Source organism: Gorilla gorilla, chromosome 13 (assembly GCF_029281585.2).
Source record: "Gorilla gorilla gorilla isolate KB3781 chromosome 13, NHGRI_mGorGor1-v2.1_pri, whole genome shotgun sequence".
Classification (NCBI taxonomy): domain Eukaryota; kingdom Metazoa; phylum Chordata; class Mammalia; order Primates; family Hominidae; genus Gorilla; species Gorilla gorilla.
In genome coordinates, this window is record NC_073237.2 from 101,651,231 (window position 1) to 101,675,544 (window position 24,314).

The 24,314-nt window shown below is 38.6% G+C and overlaps 1 protein-coding gene across 3 annotated transcripts in view; it reads left to right on the top strand.

The window, feature by feature from the left end:
• Window positions 1-24,314, top strand: part of SLC44A1 (solute carrier family 44 member 1) — a 193,711-nt gene that overhangs the window by 141,351 nt on the left and 28,046 nt on the right. For 2 of the 3 annotated variants that reach the window (XM_031014502.3, XM_063696633.1), the window contains one exon: window positions 2,951-5,320. The exons of the other annotated variant lie outside the window; for it this stretch is intronic. In XM_031014502.3, the coding sequence (XP_030870362.1) occupies window positions 2,951-2,974 (24 nt within the window). In that variant the 3' untranslated portion in view covers window positions 2,975-5,320. Of the gene's footprint in view, window positions 1-2,950; window positions 5,321-24,314 lie in introns of those variants that run through there. 3 annotated transcript variants of the gene reach the window in all.

Sequence of the window (24,314 nt, forward strand, 5' to 3'; positions counted from 1 at the left end):
GTCTTCTCCCAGTTTAATTGTGAGATGGATAAATTATTTCTGGTAGTTGATATTATATATGTATATGTACACAAATATATCTCTCTACTCCACTTTTATTTGAAAAAAGCAGCTTAATGAGTGTAAGAGAACCTTGAGCTGCTTTTCACATGGATATTGTCACTATAGCATAGAAACAGATGCCTCTATCATATATTGGTCTAATTACTTCCTAATTTAAACATGTATTTTTTTAAATAGCATGTTTATTTTCAAATATTATATAATTGTCTGCATCCTTAAATAATTTTAAACAATGTGTCCCCTGACTGCATATAATGTTCAAAAGTGTGAGGTAAGGACTTTCCTTTCTGTCTTCTTTACACTTTAGTAAATGATTTGATTTATAGCAAGTTTGTCCAACTTGCTGCCTGTGGGCCGCATATGGCTTAGGAAGGCTTTCAACACAAATTCGTAAACTTTATTAAAACATGAGATTTTTTGCCTTTTTTTTTTTTAAGCCCATCAGCTATCCTTAATGTATTTTATATGCGGCCCAAGACAATTCTTCTTCCAGGGTGGCCTGGAGAAGCCAAAAGATTGGATACCCCTGATTTGTAGGTTTTCAACTTTAAAATATATGCTATAAAATAAGTTCATTTAAGTAGGCTAGGCATGGTGGCTCATGTCTGTAATCCTAGCACTTTGGGAGGCCGAGGCAGGTGGATTGCCTGAGCTCAGCAGTTTGAGACCAGCCTGGGCAAAACGGTGAAACCCTGTCTCTACTAAAATACCAAAAAAAAAAAAAAAATTAGCTGGGCATGGCGGCGTGTGCCTATAATCCCAGTTACTTGGGAGGCTGAAGCAGGAGAATTGCTTGAACCTGGGAGGCAGAGGTTGCAGTGAGCCAAGATCGCGCCATTGCATTCCAGCCTGGGCGACAGAGCGAGACTCCATCTCACAAAAAAAAAAAAAAAATGTATATATATATATATATATATATATATATATGTGATATAAAATAAGCTCATTTAATTAAGAGTAAAGGAAATAGGTTTATTTATGGAGGGAGGCAGGGAGGCTATATGTATATTCAAACTAATCGCATATTCAACCTAAGTTAAAGCCTCAATAAAATATTTAGATATAAAACCTTTCCTCTGTAACCCTTTCCAGTGCCTATTTCGGTGTTACTCTTACTTAATAGCATGAATAATTATAAAATCAAATTTAAATGTTTAGAATCCCAGAGCACAGATCACTCTAGTACCCACATAGCTCTGAATTTTAAGTTTGCATCACCTAGACATGATTGCTTGGGCAGATGGAGGCGCACCAGTAATCTTCCCATCAGGTTCCATGCCTGCCCTCCACACCTTTCTGTATCCCTCTTATTTCACAAAGGCTGAGGAGGGCAGCAGTGGAGATTCTGCCAACCCTATGGCAACATGGAGAAATGAGGAAGGCTTCCTTCCTTCTACTGCTTGGAGGTCCTAATTGTTCAGCAAATCGATTCTAAGCCCAAAACTTAACAAGACATATGAAATCTTAAAATATAAACCAAGCTTTTCCCCCTTTTCTGTCTTTCTAGTGATTGAAGCTTTCATTACATCATTCAGTAATAAGCATTTAAAGAAAGGGAGAAGTATTTTGAGGTTGAAGACTAGGTAATTTGGCCATGAGTTGGCACAGATTTCTATAGTATTCTTTAATGAATGGTAGATGAATTGTAGTAGATCAGAATGCAAGTATACTTTCCTTACCTAAACTCCTAATTTATAGGTAATAATCCTGGGAGAATTGCCCAGGTTATGTGGCATTCTACCAGATGCCAAATATTTTAGAAAGAGTTATTTCCTATTAGTATTTTCAGTTTTGAAATAGTGTCCCTTACTTCAAACAATGCATTAAAATCTTTATTTAATTTTTGCTTTCATTTTATGCTGTTCATCAGTTCATTGCTTGCAGATTAATGGCAAAAACCCTCTGCTGCATCCCAAAATACATCTTCTATGTGCATTGTTCTGGTGCTTTGGACATTGTAGCATTGGGTCCCTAAGAATGATGTTTTAAATGGTTAAAAAGTTCCCAGAAGACAAGTGTGAAATGCTGCTCACAGAGTAGTTTTATTTTTTCAGCACCTTAGTACCTTCTTTATTTCTCTTCCATAGTATGCATGATTAGAGTTGGCCCCTACTAACACCATTCCTTAGCATGTGTTTCTAAAAAAGTATTTCAGAAATTTCTACTGAAAGTTTGGGGATTGATAGAATTTAGGATTGCTTATTTGTATTTGCTTGATATAATTCACATATTGTTGCTGTAGATGAAAGTTCTATAAAAGAGCATCATGCCTATTTTGCATTAGCTCTAGAAACATTACTGCTGTTTGAATTCACTATCTTCCTCCCTCCTCAATGAGATATTTTAATTTAGGCTTCATTTTTAGCCTATAAAATAATGTTCAGTAAAATGAGGTTTTATATTTTCCTTTTGACAGGAGATCATTGAACTAAACATGAGAACTTCCAGTTTTGTTCTTGAACTTTTCCCTGAGAGAGGCTCGCTAGTTAAGGAAACTTTAAAGATTTATGAATTTTTTTATGATTCTTTGAAAGTGATTTTGGAAAAATGTACCAAAAGTGATGAAGAGGTTTAGGAAAGAGATTTTCTGACTGTCTGCTTGCTATCATATAGGAAAGAACTTAAAGAGAAAAGGGAGGAAAAATCCTAGACACTGTAGGAACATGGGCTAGAGAAGTATGCTCTGTGTATCTCAGAGATGATCCTGGATAAAGTGTGACTTTCAACATTCATAAGAATTTCAGCTCCAGGAATTCAGGGGAGAAGGGTTCTCAGTCTATTTTGCTGTCTTGCTGTTTGTGACCATATGTATATTTGTAACATCATTCATGATCTCCTTTTAATGGTAATTGTCTAAGATTATACTCTGTATGACTTTGTTTTCTAGGCTTCGGGAGCAAGTTCTGCTTGAACCTAGCCGACGGTTATGGAAACCCATTGACATTCCAAAACAATATATACACATAACTATGTATTTGTGTGTGTGGGTGTGTGTATATATGTATATGTATGTGTGTATATATGTATATGTATATACACACACACACATAAATCAGCCAAAATCAGAGAAAAGGAACAGGGATTTAATACCTTTTTTATGCTTATTTTTGTCAAACATGTACTCCTTTCATACGGGTGGCTTTTACAAGGCAACTTCCGTCATTTAATGTTTTCAACTGTAATTGTCTTAATGGAAATGTTAAAATTCATATCTGATTAACATTTTTAATAACTTAGAGGAGATTTTAACTTTATTTAAAAATAGGTAAAATTATTGTACCTAATTATGTCTAAAGTTTATTCAGGGGTAATTTCCCTGATGTCTGTATAAAATCAAGATCTTATTTTACTGATGCATAAGTCCTAGTGGGTCAAGACTAGGCATATGCTTTCAGATAAATGAGGAATTACTCCAATCAGTTTTCCCCAATCAAAGAAGCCATGTCATTTTACTTTTAGAAACATACAAGTGGGCCCAATATGGGAATTTTCATAATAGTTCATACATTTGTCAGCCAACATTAAAAGGTAACCAACTCCTCAGGTATTTGTAGTTTACCCTAACGCTTCTTTAAAAGAAAGTAGGTAAAAAAAGAAAAGGGTAGATAATCTTTCGTATGCAAACTTTTCCCTTATATTTTGTCTTTCTTTCCTTTTTGACTTTAGTAGCATCCTCCACACATTTGTGTGCCTGATTTGAAAGGAAGCTGGGGCACCCAGCGAGTTTAGCCTTTAAGTTTCTGTGTATTGATTTGCAGATTAAGTAATGCTGGGAGGAATAAAGAAGGGACAGAAACATGGAACATAAAGCATTGAAAATTCCGGTGCTTGGGCTTCGGCTTCAGAGTAACCAGTGGCTTAGGGTTAAACGGCCATTTTATTCAAATGCTTGCTATACAATCTGAAAACACACTGGCAGGTGCTCCTCTCCTTGGCAATTCATTGAGTATCCAGAGTTCTACGATGTTTAACTGAAGAATTGGCTAATGTTTTGATCCTCCAGTGTGACTGTTGTTTTTGTTTGGGGGTGGGTTTGGGGTTTTTTGCTTTTTTATTCCTGAAGCTTACCAGATATGAATGGCTAATACTCCATTGTTCTGCTTATTGTAATGGTGAATGCTTTAAGAAAAAAAAAGTGTAATTTGCTAAGAATAATTCATGATCTGTTTATGCGATAACTCCTTTTTGTTACAATTTTTTTAAAAAAAGCTATTTTTGTTAATGTAAAGTAAATATTTCAGAGCAAATTTTTTAAACTTATTGCACTAAATACAGGCTCTGTACAAAAAAAAAAAAAAAAAAAGCCTCAGCATTTTATCATTCCATGGAAGGAGAATCTTTTGAAAGAAAGCATTGCCTCCTACCAGAACTAGACAGTGAATTAGATCGGTATTATGGAAATGCATACAAGTAATGTCACTAGGGCTTAATAAGCAGCCATTTGCTAATGTGCTTCCTTTCAAAGGGTTGGACCTTTAAATTGCTGCAAAAGGTAAATTGTATTTTTTTTTAAGTATTGGTGTTCTTTACTCTAGCTAGGCTAAAATTTGCTAAATGCCTTGGTTTCTTTTAAAAGTTCATGTAATATTTCTGATTTTTCAGAATATTTGCAATAAGAGTCTGGATTTTAAAAAACACATGCATACACACAATTAAGAGCTCATGTCTTAGCAAGATCTGGGAAACCAACATTGCGAGAGTAGCTATTTTGAAAGAATAATTCTCCAGAAGTTAACATCTAACATCTAGTATCACCAAACAGTATCGCTGTTCTCTTTTATTCATTTGAAATGAATAAATATAATTATATAACTAACAATTGTCCAAATAGATGAGAGAGCAAATCATGTGAGAAAATTCAGAATACCATCTGTTTCATAGCCGCACAGATTTTGGACTTTCACAAACATTGGGAACTAAATTTAGAATTGGCAAAAGTCTAGAAGATGGGTATCAAAACAGAAGACATTCCAGGAGCTAGCAATTTTAAGAGGTGTCCCTCCAAAGTGACCTGATGGAAGTCCTGAACTTGGAAATTAGGTTCTACTCACTTGGACATCCCTGCATCATGGACTGTTGCTGCTCCCTCTTCCATATGCTCGCAATCTCAGCTATTTGGAAGCCACCAGGAATGCTTTCTAATTATCATTTGCAACTAGAACTGTAATCAGAAAGAAATTTTGTATTTTTGTATAACTTGATTGTGTGCCATTTTATATAACAGGTCCTGTTTTACAAATAAATTTTGTTTTACTAACATTGTGTTTAGAAATTATAATCTATGTGTAACCATGTCATTTGAGTTGCAAATTAATTGCCAGGCTGTTTTCCTTAAGTAAATTCATGTGCCATGTAGAAATATGCAGATATGCATTACACAGGCACACACAGAGAGATATTTAATATGTGGAATATCGCTCTTTCATGAGCTTTATTCCTTGATTAATTTGATAAAGTCTCACAGAGGATTTTAAGCAATATTTAAATGTGTTGAGGTTATGTTTGGATATTCCTGCTGCCTCTTTTCATTCATTTCAAGTCATTCTTCAGCTAGCTATGGGCTGCCTTATTGCTATTCGCTCACTGCTTCCATCTTCTGCCCAAGTGAGAAGAATAGATGAAGAACAGAAATTTCTCTGTGAAATGTGGATACCCAAATAATTTCATAAATCATTGATTCTATGTAGTGGTTTTTGTCTTCTTCTGTGGTGAATCTTCAAAACTGCATTCAGGACTCATATTTCTAGAGTTTTAATTGGGGTCCTCTATTGTCAATTGTAGTAGTGACCAGAGTATCGTGGTTTTTGCCATCAGATAATTAAGGCTCTGGTGCATAATTTAGACTTTCTAAGCTCCTGCCTGAAGAATAAGGTCTTCCATAATATGGAAGAGAAAAGTTATATTTCAGTGTAAATCCAAGAGACCCATCTTCTATGAGAGGCTTACCAGTGCATTAGTAATAAAACATTAGCAATTTAGCTAGAGCACTGAGATTGTATAATCCTTGCATGGATGAGCAGAGCTCAAAGCCAGTTGTTCCTTTAAAGCATTTAATGCAATGGCTAATGTTTAGGATTAAAGTTTTTATTTTATCCTATAAGATAATTAAGTCCTAAGTAACTACAACTTAAGTAGCTTAACTGTATGTTGGTACCCAAACTTTTTCTATAATGGTTAAGGAGGAGGCACTTACTGAGTTTATTTTAAAGTTATGCTAGAAATGTTTTTCTTTTGTAGAGATGCTCTCTCTCTCTCTCTCTTTTTTTTTTTTTTTTTTTTTTTTCCGTGAGGGCATTAGGCTGCTGATTGTAAGTTATTTCCAATACCACTGATCTTGGTATCTGCCAAGGGCTTCCTTGCCTTCCCTGGGCAGTTTTAGGATTTCACCCTAGTAGGGGGTATGAGGCACTGACCCCTTTATTCTGGACCCAAACTGCTTTAGAGCAGAGTTAATACCTCTCCCTCCCTCTTCAAAACAGCTACAGGAACTGCAGGCACCACATATGTGTGAGGCCACATCACTGCCCCTGAGGCTTCAACTATTTCCACCATGCACTATTACTAGCTACTAACAGCCATTTTAAGAGATCTCCTAGCCTGCAAGGTAGAATTCTGGGATCAGTTCCAAAACCAGAACTGCCAGTAATGATGACTTGAATATTTTATTTGATTTTTGGTCAGTAACCTTGTCATTTAAATTGGACTTTCCTATAGCCTTAACATGGCCTCTGAGAAGTTTCCTCCAGAAAGGTCTTTAAGCTTTCACTTTTCAATAAGTAAGTTCTTTACTGCTTTTCTACTGCTACTTTAAAAAAAAAAAAAAACAATAAATAAAACTCTCAGAGTCTGGAGGCTTATCAGTGCACCTGCCACAGTTAATTTCTGTATTCTTTTCATACATTCCATCTGACACATAAGAGTGCACTATAATGGCTTGCCTAGAACTGGTAAGAAGTGGTCTGTGAATGTATATTGAGAAAATGTGGGTTCATAAGTAAAAGCGTAATGCAGATATTTGTGTATTCTGTATTCACAGCGTAGGCTGCCTTTTGCTTTAAATGCATATTCATGTATCTTTGTGTGCTAAGAATGCATGTTAGCCCTTTTGAAAAGTAGGCACTATTCATACACAGTAGCTTCTTGGAATTAACTCATCTTTGTTAACTTAGTGGCATATAGTCCAAATTTTTAAAAAGCAAGACCCTTGAATATGCCAAGAGAAAATCTAAAGCTAGCAAACTTAAAAAACAAAAATTACACGTCGTGTACACTTATGAATTTAGAATAGCACACTTTTTCCATTCAGATTTCATACATTTGAGCCAAATTCTTATACTCCATGTTTTAATTTTAAAAGGATAATTTTAATCCAAGATTTAAATCTTTGAAAATATCTTTCTTATAGAAAACTTTAATGCAGTTTTTAAACTTACTGATTTCTGTGGAAAACCTTTCTTTTCTATAGAAATACTATAGTGCCCTTTCTTCCCGTCTTGATTGTGTACATGTAAAGACAAATGATGATTCAGTTTCAATATTGCATGAACAATTGCCACTTTGTAAATTATATGGACAGAATGTGTTCTAAGGAAATTCATTAGTAAATTTGTGAAAAACGTGAGATTGTTCGAGACCTATTAGGCTCTTCAGTTTTGATGCTCAGTTTTACAACTTAAATGATTTTCTCCAGGACACGGAGCTCAGAATAATAAAGCTTTTATTAATGGTCTAGTGAAGATCTAGTTGAACATGGAAACATTGTAATTTACAAATGTCTCAGAAATTTCTCACTTTTATTTGCTAAGACCTGAATTTAATATTTGATATTCAAAAACAAGTTATTTTGAAGGGACAATGGGTCTCTTTGAGCTTAAGAAAGCTATGGACTATCTTTCCTTCAAATGCACATCACATGTCTGTGAACACTCAAAATGCTCATAGAATTTCAGGGCCCTCAGACTGCCAGCTTCCACCCCTGTACCCCCTCAGGGGCTAATGAACCCAAGTCAAAAGCCTGCTCTAAAGTTGTTCTGATAATGTGTTTTGAAATGAGGAAGTGATTAGGCCTCCACTAGAGATACTTTTGAGATGATGCTTACCACCTTCTGACCTGGAATCATTTTTATAACTTAAAGACTTTATGTAATTTAGTAGCAGGTTAGGGAATAGAAACCACACTAATCTGAAGGAATAACAAGATGATCAACACTGAATCTTCATGACAGTAAGATTTTCTTTCCTTGGAGGTATGAGGGTGTTTGTGTGTGTGTGTGTGTGTGTGTGTCCTGGCAGTTATTTGGGGGCAAGGTACCAGATTATTTGCAGTGAGCCAAAAAAAAAAAATCCAAGAAGAAATAAATAGGGAATCCTTGTAATTAATCCATCTACCAAAACACTTGATTCTTTTTATTGTAGCTCAGCTATGACATTACGACATTATGTGGCTTAGTGTTATCAGTATACTACTGTCTTAAAATATATTTGTCAACATGTCCAGTTCCAACAACAGTTGAAGATGATGATAAATTAGCAAACTCAAGGGTAGTCCATAGTTGGCAAAAAATAAATTTGGTAGAAAGTTGGAGGAGCAGATGCTGAAGGTAGAAATGCAAAAGATGTTTTTTCTCCCTGCATAAATCAGGGAGGTGTGTTCTGTTTTAGTGTTTTCCAGTCACCCACTAGAGCAGCTTCAGACTCCTCTGCCAATAGAACTCCGCCCCCAGTCCCTTACCTACTCTATCTTCTTTAGGGAAGCATGTGGATTTCTTCACATCTGCACCTTACTATTAGGTAAGGGTGCTGCATCTACATGGAAGGCTCCCTGGGCCCTTGAAAAAGCAGGCAGAAACTCATCAAGGGGTTTGAAGTTCTTGTGAAATTTGATCCCAGTGGCTCATGACTTACAGTCAGGCATCAAACCGTTTCCCACCTTTTCAGGCTGAAGAAAGTGGAAATATCATAACTGGCTGGTGAAGAAAGGAGAAAAGTCAGCCCCCTACCCCGCCCCACACTCCTAGAAAAGTTTGGGGGGTTTTTTGTTTGTTTTTGGTGTTTTTTTGAGACGGAGTCTCGCTCTATCGCCAGCTTAGAGTGCAGTGGTGCAATCTTAGCTCAGTGCAACCTCCACCTCCCAGGTTCAAGCGATTCTCCTGCATCAGCCTCCTGAGTAGCTGGGACCACAGGCATGTGCCACCACAACCAGCTAATTTTTGTATTTTTAGTAGAGACGGGGTTTCACCACGTTGGCCAGGCCGATCTCGAGCTCCTGACCTCAGGTGATCCACCCGCCTCAGCCTCCCAGAGTGCTGGGATTACAGGCATGAGCCACCGCCCCTGGCCTAGAAGAGTTTTAATGAACCTTCCACAGTAGTAAATGCAGAGACCACTGGTGGAAATTCCCATATTGGATAGAAGAGGGCGTAAGTCCAGTCTAAGTATCTAAATGTGATATGTCCTTTTGTCACAGAAGTGTAAGACTTAAAGGGAATATTCTGACCTTCGTGTATGAATCTGATCCACCCATCCTGTCAGCTAGGATTATAATTTGAACTGTCGTTTCAGAAGCATGTGTTAAACCATATGAGTAAAAAAAGTAGGCATTGTAAAGAAGACTTGGGAATAATTGGGCAGATAGAATGGGTTCCATGGATCATTCTAGTTGCCACTAGAAAATGTGAGCTCCTTCTTCATTTACCATGTTAATAATCAGGTGGTGACTTTTTTTTTTTTTCGTAAATTGTATTAGATACCCCACAGGAATGTGACAATAATAGGATAGCTTTGGGGGCTGGTGATTTGAAATAGGGACTATTAATTAGATTTTCCCCATCCTCTAGGTTCCTGTAGTCTGTGCTCAGAACTTGGTTTTTGGCCCCTATTGTTTTTGCCTATTGATTTTCAGAGATGATCACATGGGGACAGTTAACTTTTCTTCTGCTGTGTTGCCTTAATGCTACTAGATTGTGTTGTGTTGTTGGAGTTTTCTGACTTCTTCCCTATAAAAAGATACTGAGAGCTCCATAATGAAAGAAGTTGTTATACTTTCTCAGAATATTCTGGACCACTGAATGCACTTCTAATAGAGCTTTAATCTAAAGAAGTTAGTTCAGTGGTTATTAACTGATTTTATTACAGGAGAAAAAAACTTTAACAAAAAGGCAGGGAGAAAAGTGTGAAGGGCATCAAGCAAAATGACAGGGGCTTCAAAAAACAACCAAAGACAAAACCCTATCTTCTGAAGACCAAAGGTCCAACTTTACTTACTGGCTGGCACAGCCTTTCTGAACTCCTTGAGTTTAGAATAGAGCTCCTAGAATAATAAGGCGGCCAAATTTAAAGATCAGTCAATACAGTAGGGACCTGCTATTGATCTCTCAGGCACTGAGTCTTCACATCCAGTGTCAAGCCCAGCCCAGCATATGGGGTGATATGAGCAGAAAACACACATCAGTCTGTCTTGATTTCTCGCAGCTGTGTAAAGTGGCATGAGAAGTATGCTGTGGTGTCACATATTTCTCAGTCTGATGCCTTTTTGTCTTTTTTTTTTTTTTTTGCCATTTGCATCCTATTTCATAGTGCCAAAATGAATTTTTGTATCTTGTCTTGTCTTTGTCCATTATAAACTGGAGGATCACAGTTAAGCCTTCCATGAATTCATAGTTTGGAATCATTTACCTTACCATTATTTTGGATTTTTTTCTTATTACAGTGTCACTACACTGTATTCATGTGGGGGAACAAACATGTAGGTGCTTGAACATGCCCCACAGACACAGTTGTAGCCCTAGTATTTGTGACGGTCGTTATTGACACAGTGCAGACTTTACAGATGGAGCATTATGCTCTCAGAGGACTTTAAAAATATGTATATTAAGCAATTAACTTTCTGGAGTTGGAGTTATCAAATCTTGCTGGGAAATTAACTTCCAAGAGCTCTGAATTGGATGGAATTCCATCTGGCTTCAGAGAACAATCAGCCTATATGAAACGGAGCTTTGAAATGTTTTTCTTGTGCAGAAATACGAACTAGAAAGAAAAGTGCTGATCTAATGCTAAGTTTTCTCTGTGTACTGACTCAGTTGCCAGAATTATAATGAAAACTGTATTTTAGTCTAACAAATGTATAGAATTTTTTATGTAATAAATAAAATTTTATAGGAAAGAATGTTATTGTCTACTGTGTTGTAACACTTCCCCATGCCCAGGGTGGTGACTGATAAAATCATGGGCAACATCTTCGTTTCAAATTAGGTCAGTATGCTGCAAGGGTGCCCCAGAATTTCCCAGCTGTTCCTTTCTGTCTCTCACAGCATGTTCTGGGGGCTTCGGAATAGCAACTATAAATGCACCTAAACCAATTTCTGAAGTACAAAGTTCATCCACTGCCTGGCCAGGCTTCATAGCTGGAGTCTGAGTTGCCACGTGAATGCTAAGATTGCAACTGAACTCAATCATCAGGCAGAGTAGAAAAGCCTCCACTGGGCCGGGCGCGGTGGCTCATGCCTGTAATCCCAGCACTTTGGGAGGCCGAGGCGGACGGATCACAAGATGAGGAGATCGAGACCATCCTGGCTAACACGGTGAAAACCCGTCTCTACTAAAAAAAATACAAAAAAATAAGCCGGGCGTGGTGGCGGGCGCCTGTAGTCCCAGCTACTCGGGAGACTGAGGCAGGAGAATGGCCTGAACCCGGGAGGCGGAGCTTGCAGTGAGCCAAGATCGCATCACCGCACTCCAGCCTGGGGGTCATAGCGAGACTCGGTCTCAAAAAAAAAAGAAAAAAAGAAAAGAAAAGCCTCCGCTGGACAGTGTCCATCATGGAAGACATTCATTGTGCCTGGTTCAGTGCCCTGCACGTGAATTGGAGCCTGGATCTGTAATGAGTTTAGTGCGTTTGTGAAACTGTGTGGTGTGCCATCATTTAGGCAGTAGCTGTGCCCCATTTAAAGTTTAGAAAAATCAAGCTTTTTAAAAACCAATAATTTTAGGTAATGTTAGGGACGAAGGAAGGGATGTTCTTCTTAAGTGGAAGACCTTTTGGAATACCGTAAACCTCTTCTAATTTGTTATTTTGGATTTTTCTTGAGGGGCTGCACTGTAAACTGCCTTTTATTAGCAAATGTGAGCTGATGATAGTCCTGGTTGTTTACACCATCCTGCCAAAAAGAGTTGTTACAGAATAATCGTGAGGAGTCTTAAACACTGGAGGAATTTGAGATTCTGTAGAATATTAACCAATCTGGACTGTTCTTTCTTTTCTTGAGTGGTTCTGATGCAGATTTACGTAATTTCTATTATATAGACCACCTAAGGATTAAAGAGCCTGTGAAAAGCCTCACATCTGAAAGGTACCTGAAAGTCTTTTCTTTCTGTTTGACTATGGAAAGCGTACTCTGTATTTAACCTCAACTTGAAGGAAATAAAGAAAAATCTAGAGGATTCTTTCAGGAGGCACAAAACTTACGCACCGTATCTTAATATGTAAGTAGTGATTAAAATTTTAGCTGCTTTAAATAGCTGTACAGCTCAAAACTCTTACACATGTTGAAGGGTTCAGAAGGAAGCCAGTACCTCGAGAGGCTCTTTGGCCTCATATCTTTGATCAGATGCTGTGGAACTAACCCAGTGAGTTTCTGCCTCTACCAGGGGTGTCCAATCTTTTGGCTTTCCTGGGCCACACTGGAAGAGGAAGAATTGTCTTGGGCCGCACATAAAATACGCTAACACTAACCATAGCTGATAAGCTAAGAAAAAAAAAATCACACACAGAAAAAATCTTTTTAAAAAGTTTACGAATTTGTGTCAGGCTGCATTCAAAGCCGTCCTGGGCTGCATGCGTCTCGCGGGCCGTGGGTTGGACAAGCTTGCTCTACACATTGTTTTTTCACTTGTGGCAAGTAGTAGTGAAAATAAGAAATGCTTTATGCTTTTAATTTGATGTGCCTCATTTACTGTCCCAATTCCAAGAAAAATAATTTTAGCAGATTCACCTAGGTTAAATTTAGGATTCCAGAAAAAGTAAAGCTAAGCTATTAGACCATTTCATGGGCTTATCACCAATTTCAATAGAAAACTTAAAGCATTCTAGGTACTTACAAGCTCCCTGGCCAGGACTGTCAGACTAGAGAGGCAACAGTAAGGAACTGCCTTCAAGGCAAAACAAAGTGGCTTTCAGTCAATCTCAGGTTGCATCCTGTAACCTCACATTGGGAGACAGGCTATTAGGTATTTAAGGTTGGTCTACTCACTCCATCTTCCAGAAAGGATTCTCACAGCTTACAACAAAATAAAACAATTTTAACACACACACACACAAGTTGTGTAATAAGCAAATTGAAAAAAATTGAGAAAAGGAGATTAGCTATGTAAGAATCCCAGGCTAGGCATATGACTAAATTCCAAGCTTCCTGTTAGTCCTGTCAAAGAGGAAATCAAGAAAGGTACATATTTAATGTTAAATTTTAAAAAGCATAAATAAAAGTTCAATAGGAAGGACTGGGCAGGCATTCACAATGATGTAAATAATATTTAATACATTGGATTAATGTTTATAATATAGTTAGTGAAGAAAGCAGGGGCTCAAGCAATGCACGATCTCATTTATATGAAATAAATTTTCTTAGACATCTTAAAATATAGTAGGTGCTCTCTCAGCCCTGTAGGCACTGGTAGTTAACTGGTTAATTGAAAAATTGGGTTAAGGAGGAGAATCATTAAAAATGAAAATTTTTGGCCAGGTGCAGTGGCTCATGCCTGTAATCCCAGCGTTTTGGGTGGCCGACATGGGTGGATCACCTGAGGTAAGGTGTTTGAGACCAGCCTGACCAACATGGAGAAACCCCGTCTCTACCAAAAATACAGAATTATCCGGGCACGGTGTCACCTGCCTGTAATCCCAGCTACTCAGGAGGCTGAGGCAGGAGAATTGCTTGAACCCGGGAGGCATACGTTGCAGTGAGCCGAGATCGTGCCATTGCACTGCAGCCCGGGCAGCAAGAGTGAAACTCCGTCTCAAAAGAAAAAGAAGGCTGGGTGCGGTGGCTTGTGCCTGTAATCCCAGCACTTTGGGAGGCTGAGGCAGGTGGATCACCAGATCAAAAGATCGAGACCGTCCTGGCCAACATGGTGAAACCCCGTCTCTACTAAAAATACAAAAATTAGCTGAGTGTGGGGGTGCATGCCTGTAGTCCCAGCTACTCGGGAGGCTGAGGCAGGAGAATCGCTTGAACCAGCAAGGTGGAGGTTGCAGTGAGCCGAGATTCTGCCACTGCACTCCAGCCTGGTGACAGAGCGAGACGCCATCTCAAAAAAAAAAAAAAAAAAGAAAGAAAAAGAAAAAGAAAATTGTTTTAAACTACAACATGTCAATGTTTATTGGCCAATTGTTGACATAGGTATATTCTTCTTTCTGACTCCTGACTCATCTGAAGATGTCTACTGTCTTTGACATTAAAGACACCAATAATGTAACCTCCTGAAAGTGCAATAATATGAAATATTGATTTATTAAAATGGATTAAAAAATTTAGAAGTGCTTACAAAGCCCACTGAATATAGGTTCCCAGGTTTTTATAGTTTTTATAATTTCTTTGCAGTGTTTGTATTTCTCACCTACATATAACTTGAGAGTAGTAGTTTTAGCACTTACCTTTATTCAACCTTTGCAAGGTATTCAACTTTTTAAAGGGTTAATTTTTATAGAAACTACTCTCTTCATATTCGTTGTTTTTAGCAATATACATAATATTTAAATAATCCTGGCAGTAGTGTAACCACTACACCTGGCATAACATGTTGAAATATACACACCTGACCCTTGTTAGCACAACCTCCTGATGCTGAGAATGAGAACACGGAACACAGGCCTCTGAGTGGAAGCCCCTCTCCAGGAACATTCAGCATACGACAGTCATCAGCCAGTACATTCTACAGAAGCTTGGAAAAGATCAGTTTATTTGGCAAAATGGTTAAGTGAAAGCCAGCTGTGAAAGCCATCTACATAAAAATGATGATTATGGTTATCTCTGTTTTGTGGGACTATGAGTAATTTTAGCTTTTCCTTTGCTTATTTGTATATTTAAAATATTCCTCTATAGTTTTTAACAGGAAAAAATTATATTAAACACAAATAGCTAGGTAAGATAATAAAATGATAGTAACTAAACCAGTGTGATAATAGGCCAGTGGAATAGAAGAGAAAGTTTCCAAAACAAATCGTATTATTTATAAGGGATTATACTTAAAATAGAATATACCTAAAATGAATAAGGAAGGAAAGGGTCCATTTAATAAATTGTAATTTAGGACAATGGGCTTTCAATTTGAAAACAAATCTAAGTCAAATCTAAATGGATTTAGGATTTTTTTATTATTATTATTAGACCAGGGAAAGGTCAGGAGAAGGAGTGGAGAGGATCTGATAAAATTAGAAAGATTAGAAGAAATAATAGAAATGATAGACTTGAAATAATAGGATGATGGAAATGATAGGTGGGGATTAGGGAGATGCACATCTCACATTTCATGGAAATTGTGATGTGCGAGGCCCATTTCAGATGCATTTCCTAAGCATGCTCACAGCAGTGTGCTAAATGTATCCACTTTCATTCAACAAGCATTTGCTGAGACCTCTTTTGGTCAGCCAGAGTTATATTCTGGGAGCTCAGTTCTAAATACTCCCTGATCTTAAGTAGCTCACAGCCTAATGACGGACGCAGAGAGCAGTGATAGTAGAGAGTGCTTTGGAGCACACAGGAAGGTGTTGAGGTCATTGGGAGAAACTGTCTCAGCTGAGTCTTGAAGGATAAGCAGGGATTAGCCAGATGATGAAGGGGTGGGAGGGTGATTCTACCCAGAATAGAAGCACTTTGGCACTCATATAGCAACATGAGGAACACAAGTCATTCAGGATGTCCAGAGCAAAGAAGATGTGGGTTTGCACCAAGAGGTGACCCTGGAGAGGATACAGGACTCTTACATGTGTGTTCAGACCTAAAGTGTGAGTTGTGGGGAGCCTGTGACAGGTTGTAAGCAGAGGAGCAATCTAGCCATATGGAGACTGCGTTGAGAGTGGAAATCTAGAAGAGAAAGACTTGGGAGGAAGGAAGCCTGAGCTGGGGCCTAAGAGGCAGACTGGAAAAGAGCAGGATTCCAGCGGGAAATCCAACAGGCTTGGTGACTAATGAAATTGGAGGGAAAGGGAAAATAAATCATGAAGGCCTATACTCAGGATGATGTGTGCCATCTCTTCATTTAGAGATAGGGGCTTTTGCCAGATGGTCAAATTCATCTAAGCTCTGATTCTCTACTTCATTGAATATTGGAAATATTTACCTTTTCTGTTCCATGCTAACTGTTGTAAAATCTCTGTAGTGATAGGAAGGAGTCCATTAAAGAAGAGTTAGAGGTCCTGAAAATATTTATCTGTGCCAGCAAAAAATGTTTTCCACTCCCTGATAATGATTTCTGGTTTTCAGCTCCCCACATAACAAAGGCGTGTGTTGCTTAGGTAGTTGCAGACAAACCTTCTCTCAATGACTCCAACTCTACTCTTCTACATTGTCACGCTAACCATTGGTGTGCTTCTATGCTAACAAGAAATAACATGCAGTATGTTTTTAGTGTCTGTTTATATATTTATGCTGCTTTTATTTTCCAAAAAGGCACATATACAAAAAGTTTTTTTTAACCCCAGGCTGGAGTGCAGTGATCCCATCATAGCCCACTGCAGCCTCAAACTCCATAGCTCAAGCGATCCTCCCACCTCAGCCTCTGGAATAGCTGAGAGTACAGGCATGCACCTTCACACCCAGCTTTTTTTTTTTTTTTTTTTTTTTGGAAAGGCAGGGTCTCGCTTTGTTGCCCAGGCTGGTCTCCAACTCCTGGATTCAAGCAATCTTCCCAACTCGGACTCCCAAAGTGCTGAGATTACAGGTGTGAGCCACCATGCCCAGCCCGAAAAGATTATTAAACTAAAAATATAAAAGCAAAGACATAAACAGGAAGAAACAAATATGCTAGACTCTAGGACTAATATGGTCACAGTGCACTGAAGCCTTAAATTCTTTCAGCTTTCTTAGCAACCTGATAGAAAAGGAAAACACAAAGATCAATAGAATTTTATTCTCTGGTAGAAGAAGGTTTATGCATTCTTCAGTTTACTGTGGAAGCAAAAATAACCCACATATGGCTCTTAAATTGGGATTTGGGGATGCTAAGCTGGGGAAGTCCCAGCATGTAATTTCCTGGTGCTTTCATTGAAGTTGTTACCTCATACCTTATTTAGATCTGTTTTACTATGAGTTACACGACATGGTTCTTGGGTGTAAATAAAACAGAAAGATAAGTCTTCATTTATTTCGGATACATTCACTGAGTTCTATATTAGCTAAGAATACCAGAATAAGAGACCCAGCCTCTGCCCTCTGAAAACTCACACCCTATTTAGGAAGCAAAGGAGTAAGCAGATGATTGTAATCTAGTGTGCCAGCCCCTCTAACAGAGTTAACTCAGGAGTAGCAGGGAGACCCACCTGAAGGTGGGAGGGGCAGGGAGGTGGGGCTGTAATAAGTAAATAAGCCTTTGGGGAAAGGGAAGTGGAGAGCGTTCCAAGGAGGAATAGCGTGTGTGAAGAAATGATGATGTGTCTGTGAATCTGTACTGAAGTGTAGGTGTGGGGACATGAAATTGGAGCGGTCAGTAGGCATCAGACCTCGAGGGTCTTGCAGGCCACCCTAACGGTCCTGATTTTATGCTGCAGAAAATGAGAACTTGCTAAAAGATTTTAACCAAGGAATGTTTGGAGATATTTGCCTTTCAGGGGAAAAATTACCCTGACAACAGTGGGGAGTATGGCATGGGGTGAGTTGCTTCTGGGCCAGGAAAACAAAGTGAAGAGACCATTGTAATATACCATGTGATTCAGAATGAGAATTCCAACTAGGGCACTAGCAATAAGAATGGAGAGAAAAGGCAGGAGAATCGCTTGAACCTGGGAGGCAGAGGTTGCAGTGAGCTAAGATTGTGCCACTGCACTCCAGCCTGGGTGACAGAGCAGGACTCATCTCAAAAAAAAAAAAAAAAAAAGAATGGAGAGAAAGGGATATATTTAAAAGCTAATGGAGGGATAGAATCATCAAAAACGGATGATTGGTTGGTGTAAGGGGCCAAGTGAAAGAAAGACAGGAGTGAAGAGTGAATCTCCAGGTCCTGGTTTGCATGCAATGCTGCATTGGAAAATAATTTACTTTTCACCTGGAAAGAACCACTTTAAGATGAAGCCGTATTTACTTTCATAAAGAGACAAGATAAAATAACAGAAAAAGCACTGACATAGGATTTCGAGTATTTGAATTTATTGCCGGTGCCTCCAGTCCAATCATGGGTTGTTTGTCCTCTCTGCCTGTTTTCTTGACTATAAAATGTTATATGCTCAGCCTGTGCTGTAGGACTATGATGATAAATAAATGAACTTAGGGGATAGGAATATGCTTCGAAAGCAGTTAAATACAACAGAGTTGTTATCTCCTTATTTTCTGATGCCTAAAGGAGACAGCATCGTATAAGGAAGAGAACAAAGGTTTGGCACTGTGGATATTGAATCTGTCTCTGCCTCTTGCTGTAGAAGCTGGGTAACCTGCGAAAGCCACAAAACCTTTTTGAGGCTCAGGATCTTCCTTTGTAAAATGGGAATAGTCATGTTTTATAGGGATTGTGTAAGACAATGATAATTTTTTCATTTCACTCATTCATTAGCTAACAGATATTTAATGAGTACCTACTATGTGTTAGAAGCCAAGAATATAAAAGTGAACAGAACAAGCTAGAGTCTCCATGCTAGTTTTATGTATAAAAGCTAATGGTGGCTAGGCGCGGTGGCTCACATCTGTAATCCTAGGACTTTGGGAGGCCAAGGTGGGTGGATCACTTGAGGTGAGGAGTTCGAAACCAGCCTGGGAAACATGGTGAAACTCCATCTCTACTGAAAATACAAAAAATTAGCTGGGTGTGATGGCGGGCACCTGCAATCCCAGCTACTCGGGAGGCTGAGGCAGGAGAATCTCTTGAATCGGGGAGGCGGAGGTTGCAGTGAGCCGAGATTTTGCCACTGCACTCCAGCCTGGGCGACAGAGCAAGACTCCATTTAAAAAAAAAAAAAAAAGCTAATGGTGGGATGATATGATTGAAATGGCAGAGCAGGAAATTCCAAAACTCCATCATTCCACAAAAATGATGATCAAATTGGCAAAAACTGTCCAATCAATTTTTACCAAATTCTAGAATCTAATAAAGAACTTACACACCTAGGCAAATGCTAAATAAAGACTTTCAGTAAGAGCACTGAGGCATGTTAACTTATCTGCATACCATCTCCACTCACCAGCTTAGCAGCATCTGTGAAAGTGGTGGCTCATGTTTCTGATGTGGCTTGCCAATGCCCAAGTAAGCAATGTGTGGTTAGACCTTGTTCTCAAAAAAAAAATTGTGGTTGTGTGTTTTGAATTGTCTGGTGGCTCCCTGAATGATCAACTCAGGGGTTTATCTTTGTGTCACATGCCTCAGAAGCTTCTTAGGGTTGAAGTGATCTCCCAAGTGACATTTGTCAATGGCACTTAAAGGCTTATATACTAGCTGCAGCAACCTGTGGTGAAGAATAACAGATGCGGCAAACAGCAGACAGATGGAAGCCTGGGAAAGAAGAGGCTAGAAAAGGACATACACGGAGGAATAACAGCTTTCAAAAGCTCCTGCATATACTAGGAAATGTCCAAGGCCACACACATGCCCAGGGCTTGACACAGGAAGGACCTGAGAAGACCACAAACGTTCGCTTCTGGCTAACCTTTCGATGCAAGCAGGAAGTAAAGGCTAGAGCAGAGTTGTAAACAGTCTTGCTAAGTGTTAAGCAGTGCCGCCATAAAGAATGAATGTGCAAAGACTGGAAGGTGATCTCTTTTTTTTTGTGGCTCCAGGTATTTAAGGAAAACTCTGTCAAATCACTAGCTGACCAGAAACTAACAAAACAGAGACTTCAGTGACCACACATACACACACACCAAAGAATACAGTCTCTACAAGAAATAGTTCAGAAAAGTCATTAAACAAATAAACAACTATAACCCACAATAAGCCAGCAACAACAAACCCTAGGGAGGAGGAAGAATCTGATTTCCAGAGTTGCCACATTATAATATGCAAAATGTCCAGTTTTCAACAACAAGAAATTACAAGGTACACAAAGAAATAAGAAAGTACAGCCTATTAACAGTAGAAATTAACAGAAACTGGCCAGACGTGGTGGCTCACACCTATAATCTCAATACCTTGGGAGGCTGAGGCAGGAGGATTGCTTGAGGCCAGGAGTTCAAGACCAGCCTGGGCAACATAGTGAGACCCCATGTCTACCAAAAAATAGAAAAATTAGCCAAACATGGTGGCATGCATCTGTAGTCCCACCTACTCAGGAGGCTGAGGTGGGAGGCTTCCTTGAGCCCAGGAGTTCAAGGCCGCAGTGAGCTGAGATTGAGCCACTGCACTCCAGCCCAGGTGACAGAGCAAGACTTCATCTCTTTAAAAAAAATTTTTTTAAAAAGAAACTGTCTTTGAAGAAGCCCAGATATTTGACTTACTAAACAGAGACTTTCAATCAACTGTCTTAAATATGCTCAAAGAGATAAAGAAAGTGAAGGACAAAGAACTAAAGAAAATCAAGAGAACAATGTTTTACCTAATAGAAGACATCAGTAAAAATATAGAAATGATAAAAAAGGGAACCAAATAGAAAACCTGGAGTTGAAAATAATTGATACCAAAAATTCACTAAGAGGGGTTCAGTAGCAGATTTGAGCAGGCAGAAGAAAGAATCACCAAATTGGAAGATAGATCAACTGAGATTATTCAGTCTAAGGAGCAGAAAAAGAAAAGAGTGAAGAAAACTGAACAGAGCCTAGGAGACCTGTGGGATACCCTCAAGCACACCAACATACACAGAATGGGAGTCCCAGAAAGAGAAGAGAGAAAGAAAGGAGCAGAAATAATATTTGAAGAAATATTGTCTTATAAGGTCTGGGCTATAAAGAAAAAAATACTTGAAGAAATAATGGTTGAAAACTTCTCAAAAGTGATAAAGACATGAATGCACATCTAAGAAGCTCAACAAACTCCACATAAAATAAACCTAAAGAGATCCACACTCAAACAGATTATAACAAAATTGTTGACAAAGAAAAATAGAAAATATCGATTGCAGCAAGAGGGAAGCAGCTCACTACATATAAGTGATCCTTAATAAGATTATTCCCTGATTTATCAGAATGAGGGATGATGTATAGTAACCCTGAAAGAAAAACAATTGTTAATCAAGAATCCTGTATTCAATAAAATTCTCCACCAAAACTGAAAGAAGGCCAGGCACAGTGGCTCACACCTGTAATCCCACTGTAATCTCAGCACTTTGGGAGGCTGAGGCAGGCGGATCACCTGAGGTCAGGAGTTCAAGACCAGCCTGGCCAACATGAGGAAGCCTTGTCTATACTAAAAATACAAAAATTAGCTGGGTGTGATGGCACATGTCTGTAATCCCAGCTACTTGGGAGGCTGAAGCAGGAGAATCACTTGAACCTGGGAGGTGGAGGTTACAGTGAGCTGAGATCATGCCACTGCACTCCAGCCTGGACAACAGACCAAGACTCTGTCTCAAAAAATAAAAATAAGGCCAGGCACGGTGGCTCACACCTGTAATCCCAGCACTTTGAGAGGCCGAGGCAGGTGGATCACCTGAGGTCAGGAGTTGGAGACAAGCCTGGCCAACATGGTGAAACCCTGTCTATACTAAAGATACAAAAATTAGCTGGCGTAGCGGTAGGCGCCTGTAATCCCAGCTGAGGCAGGAGAATTGCTTGAACCTGGGAGGCGGAGGCTGCTGTGAGCCGAGATCTCGCCACTGCACTCCAGCCTGGGCGACAGACTGAGATTCCATCTCAAAAAATAAAATAAAATAAAAACAAAAAACTGAAAGAAATCAAGACATTCTCATATAAACAAAAGTGGAGGAAGTTTGCTTCTAGTAGACCTGCCCTAGGAGAAATGCTAAGGGAAATTATTCAGGAAGAAATGAAAGAACACAAGTAACTCTAGCTATACAAAAAAATAAAACATAAAAACATCAGTAAGGAAACTACATAGGTAAACATAAAAGCTAGTATTATTGTATTTTTTGTTTGTCACTCATTTGTTGTTGTTGTTGTTTTTGTTGTATTTGAGACGGAGTCTTGCTCTGTTGCTCAGGCTGAGTGTAGTGGCATGATCTCAGCTCACTGCAACCTCCAGCTCCTGAGTTCAAGTGATTCTCCTGCCTCAGCCTCCTGAGTAGCTGGGACTACAGGTGCATGCCACCACACCTGGCTAATTTTTGTCTTTTTTAGTAGAGACAGAGTTTTACCATGTTGCCCAGGCTGGTCTCGATCTCCTGACCTCAGGTGATCCACCCACCTCGGCTTCCCAAAGTGCTGGGATTACAGGCGTGAGCCACCGCACCCGGCCTGTCACTCACTTTTTTTTCTATATGATTTAAAAGGCAAATGCATAAAACAATAATTATAAATGTATCTGAATGAACACACAATGTATAAAGATATAATGTATGACAATAACAACATAAAGGGAGAAGGTGGAGCTACACAGGAACACAGTGTTTGTACATTATTTAAGCTAAATTGGTATTAATTCAAACTAAATTATTATAAATTTAGGATGTTAATTATAACCCCCAAGGTAACATTAACAAAATAACTAAAAATATACATTCATAAAAGGAAATGAGAATCAAAATAATACACTAGAAAAATCAATTAAACATAAGAGAAGACACAGATATGATATAAAGGAAATAAACAACAAAATGGCAGAAGCAAGGCCTCACTTACCAGTTTTTTAAAATGTAAATGGATTAAACTCTTCAGTTAAAAGGCAGAGTTAGTGGGATAGATTAAAAAACAGACTCCAACTATATAATATCTGCAAGAGACTCAATTTACGTCCAAAGACACAAATAGGATGAAAGTGAAAAGATGGAAAAAGATATTCCATGCAAATAGTCATCAAAAGAGAACTGGAGTAGCTATAGAAATATTAGACAAAACAGCCAGTAAGACAAAAATTGTTACTAGAGAGGACATTTTATAGTCATAAAAGGAACAACGCATCAATAACATATAGCAATTATAAACATATGTGGGCCAGGTGCAGTAGCTCACCCTTGTAATCCCAACACTTTGGGAGGCCAAAGTGGGAGGGTCACTTGAGCCCAGGTGTTCAAGACCAGCCTCAGCAACAAAACAAGACCCTGTCTCTACAAAAAGTTTTAAAATTAGCCGGGTGTAGTGGCGTGTGCTGGTAGTTCTAGCTACTCAGGAGGCTAAGGTGGGAAGATCCCTTGAGCCCAGGAGGTCGAGGTTGCAGTGAGCTATGATCATGCCACTGCACTCCAACCTTGGTGACAAAATAAAAAATAAGCATATGTGCATCTAATAAGAGAATCCACAGTACATGAAACAGAAACTAACAGAATTAAATGGAGAAATAGACAAATCAACAATAATAGTTGAGACTTCAATATTTCATTTTCAAAATGGATAGAATAACTAGACAGAAGATCAAGAAGAAAATAGAAGACTTGAAGAGCATCATACACCAACTAGACATAATAGACATCTGTAGAGCACTTTATTCGACACTATTCTTCTGAAGTGCACATGGATCATTCTCAAGGCTAAACCATGTTAGGCCACAAAACAAATCACAGTAAATTTTAAAAGATTTAAATCATATAAAGTATATTCTAGGTCCAAATAGAATGAAATTAGAAATAAATAACAAGGAAATTGACTCAAAATGTTATCAAAATAACAAGTAAATTACCTCAAAATGGACCTAAATATAAGAGCTAAAACCCTAAACCTCTTAGAAGAACTCATAGGAGTAAATCTTCATGACCTTGGATTGGGCCATGGTTTCTTGGCTATGAAACCAAAAACACAAGCAATGAAAGAAAAATAGATAAATTGGACTTCATCAAAATTGAAAAATTTTTGCCTCAAGGGACATAATCAAAAGTACAAAAAGACAACCCACAAAATGGGAGAAAATATTTGCAAATCATGTATCTGATAAAGGTCTACTGTCCAGAATATGTGAACAACTCTTACTACTTAACAACAAAAAAATAAACAACCCATAATGAGCAAAGGACTTGA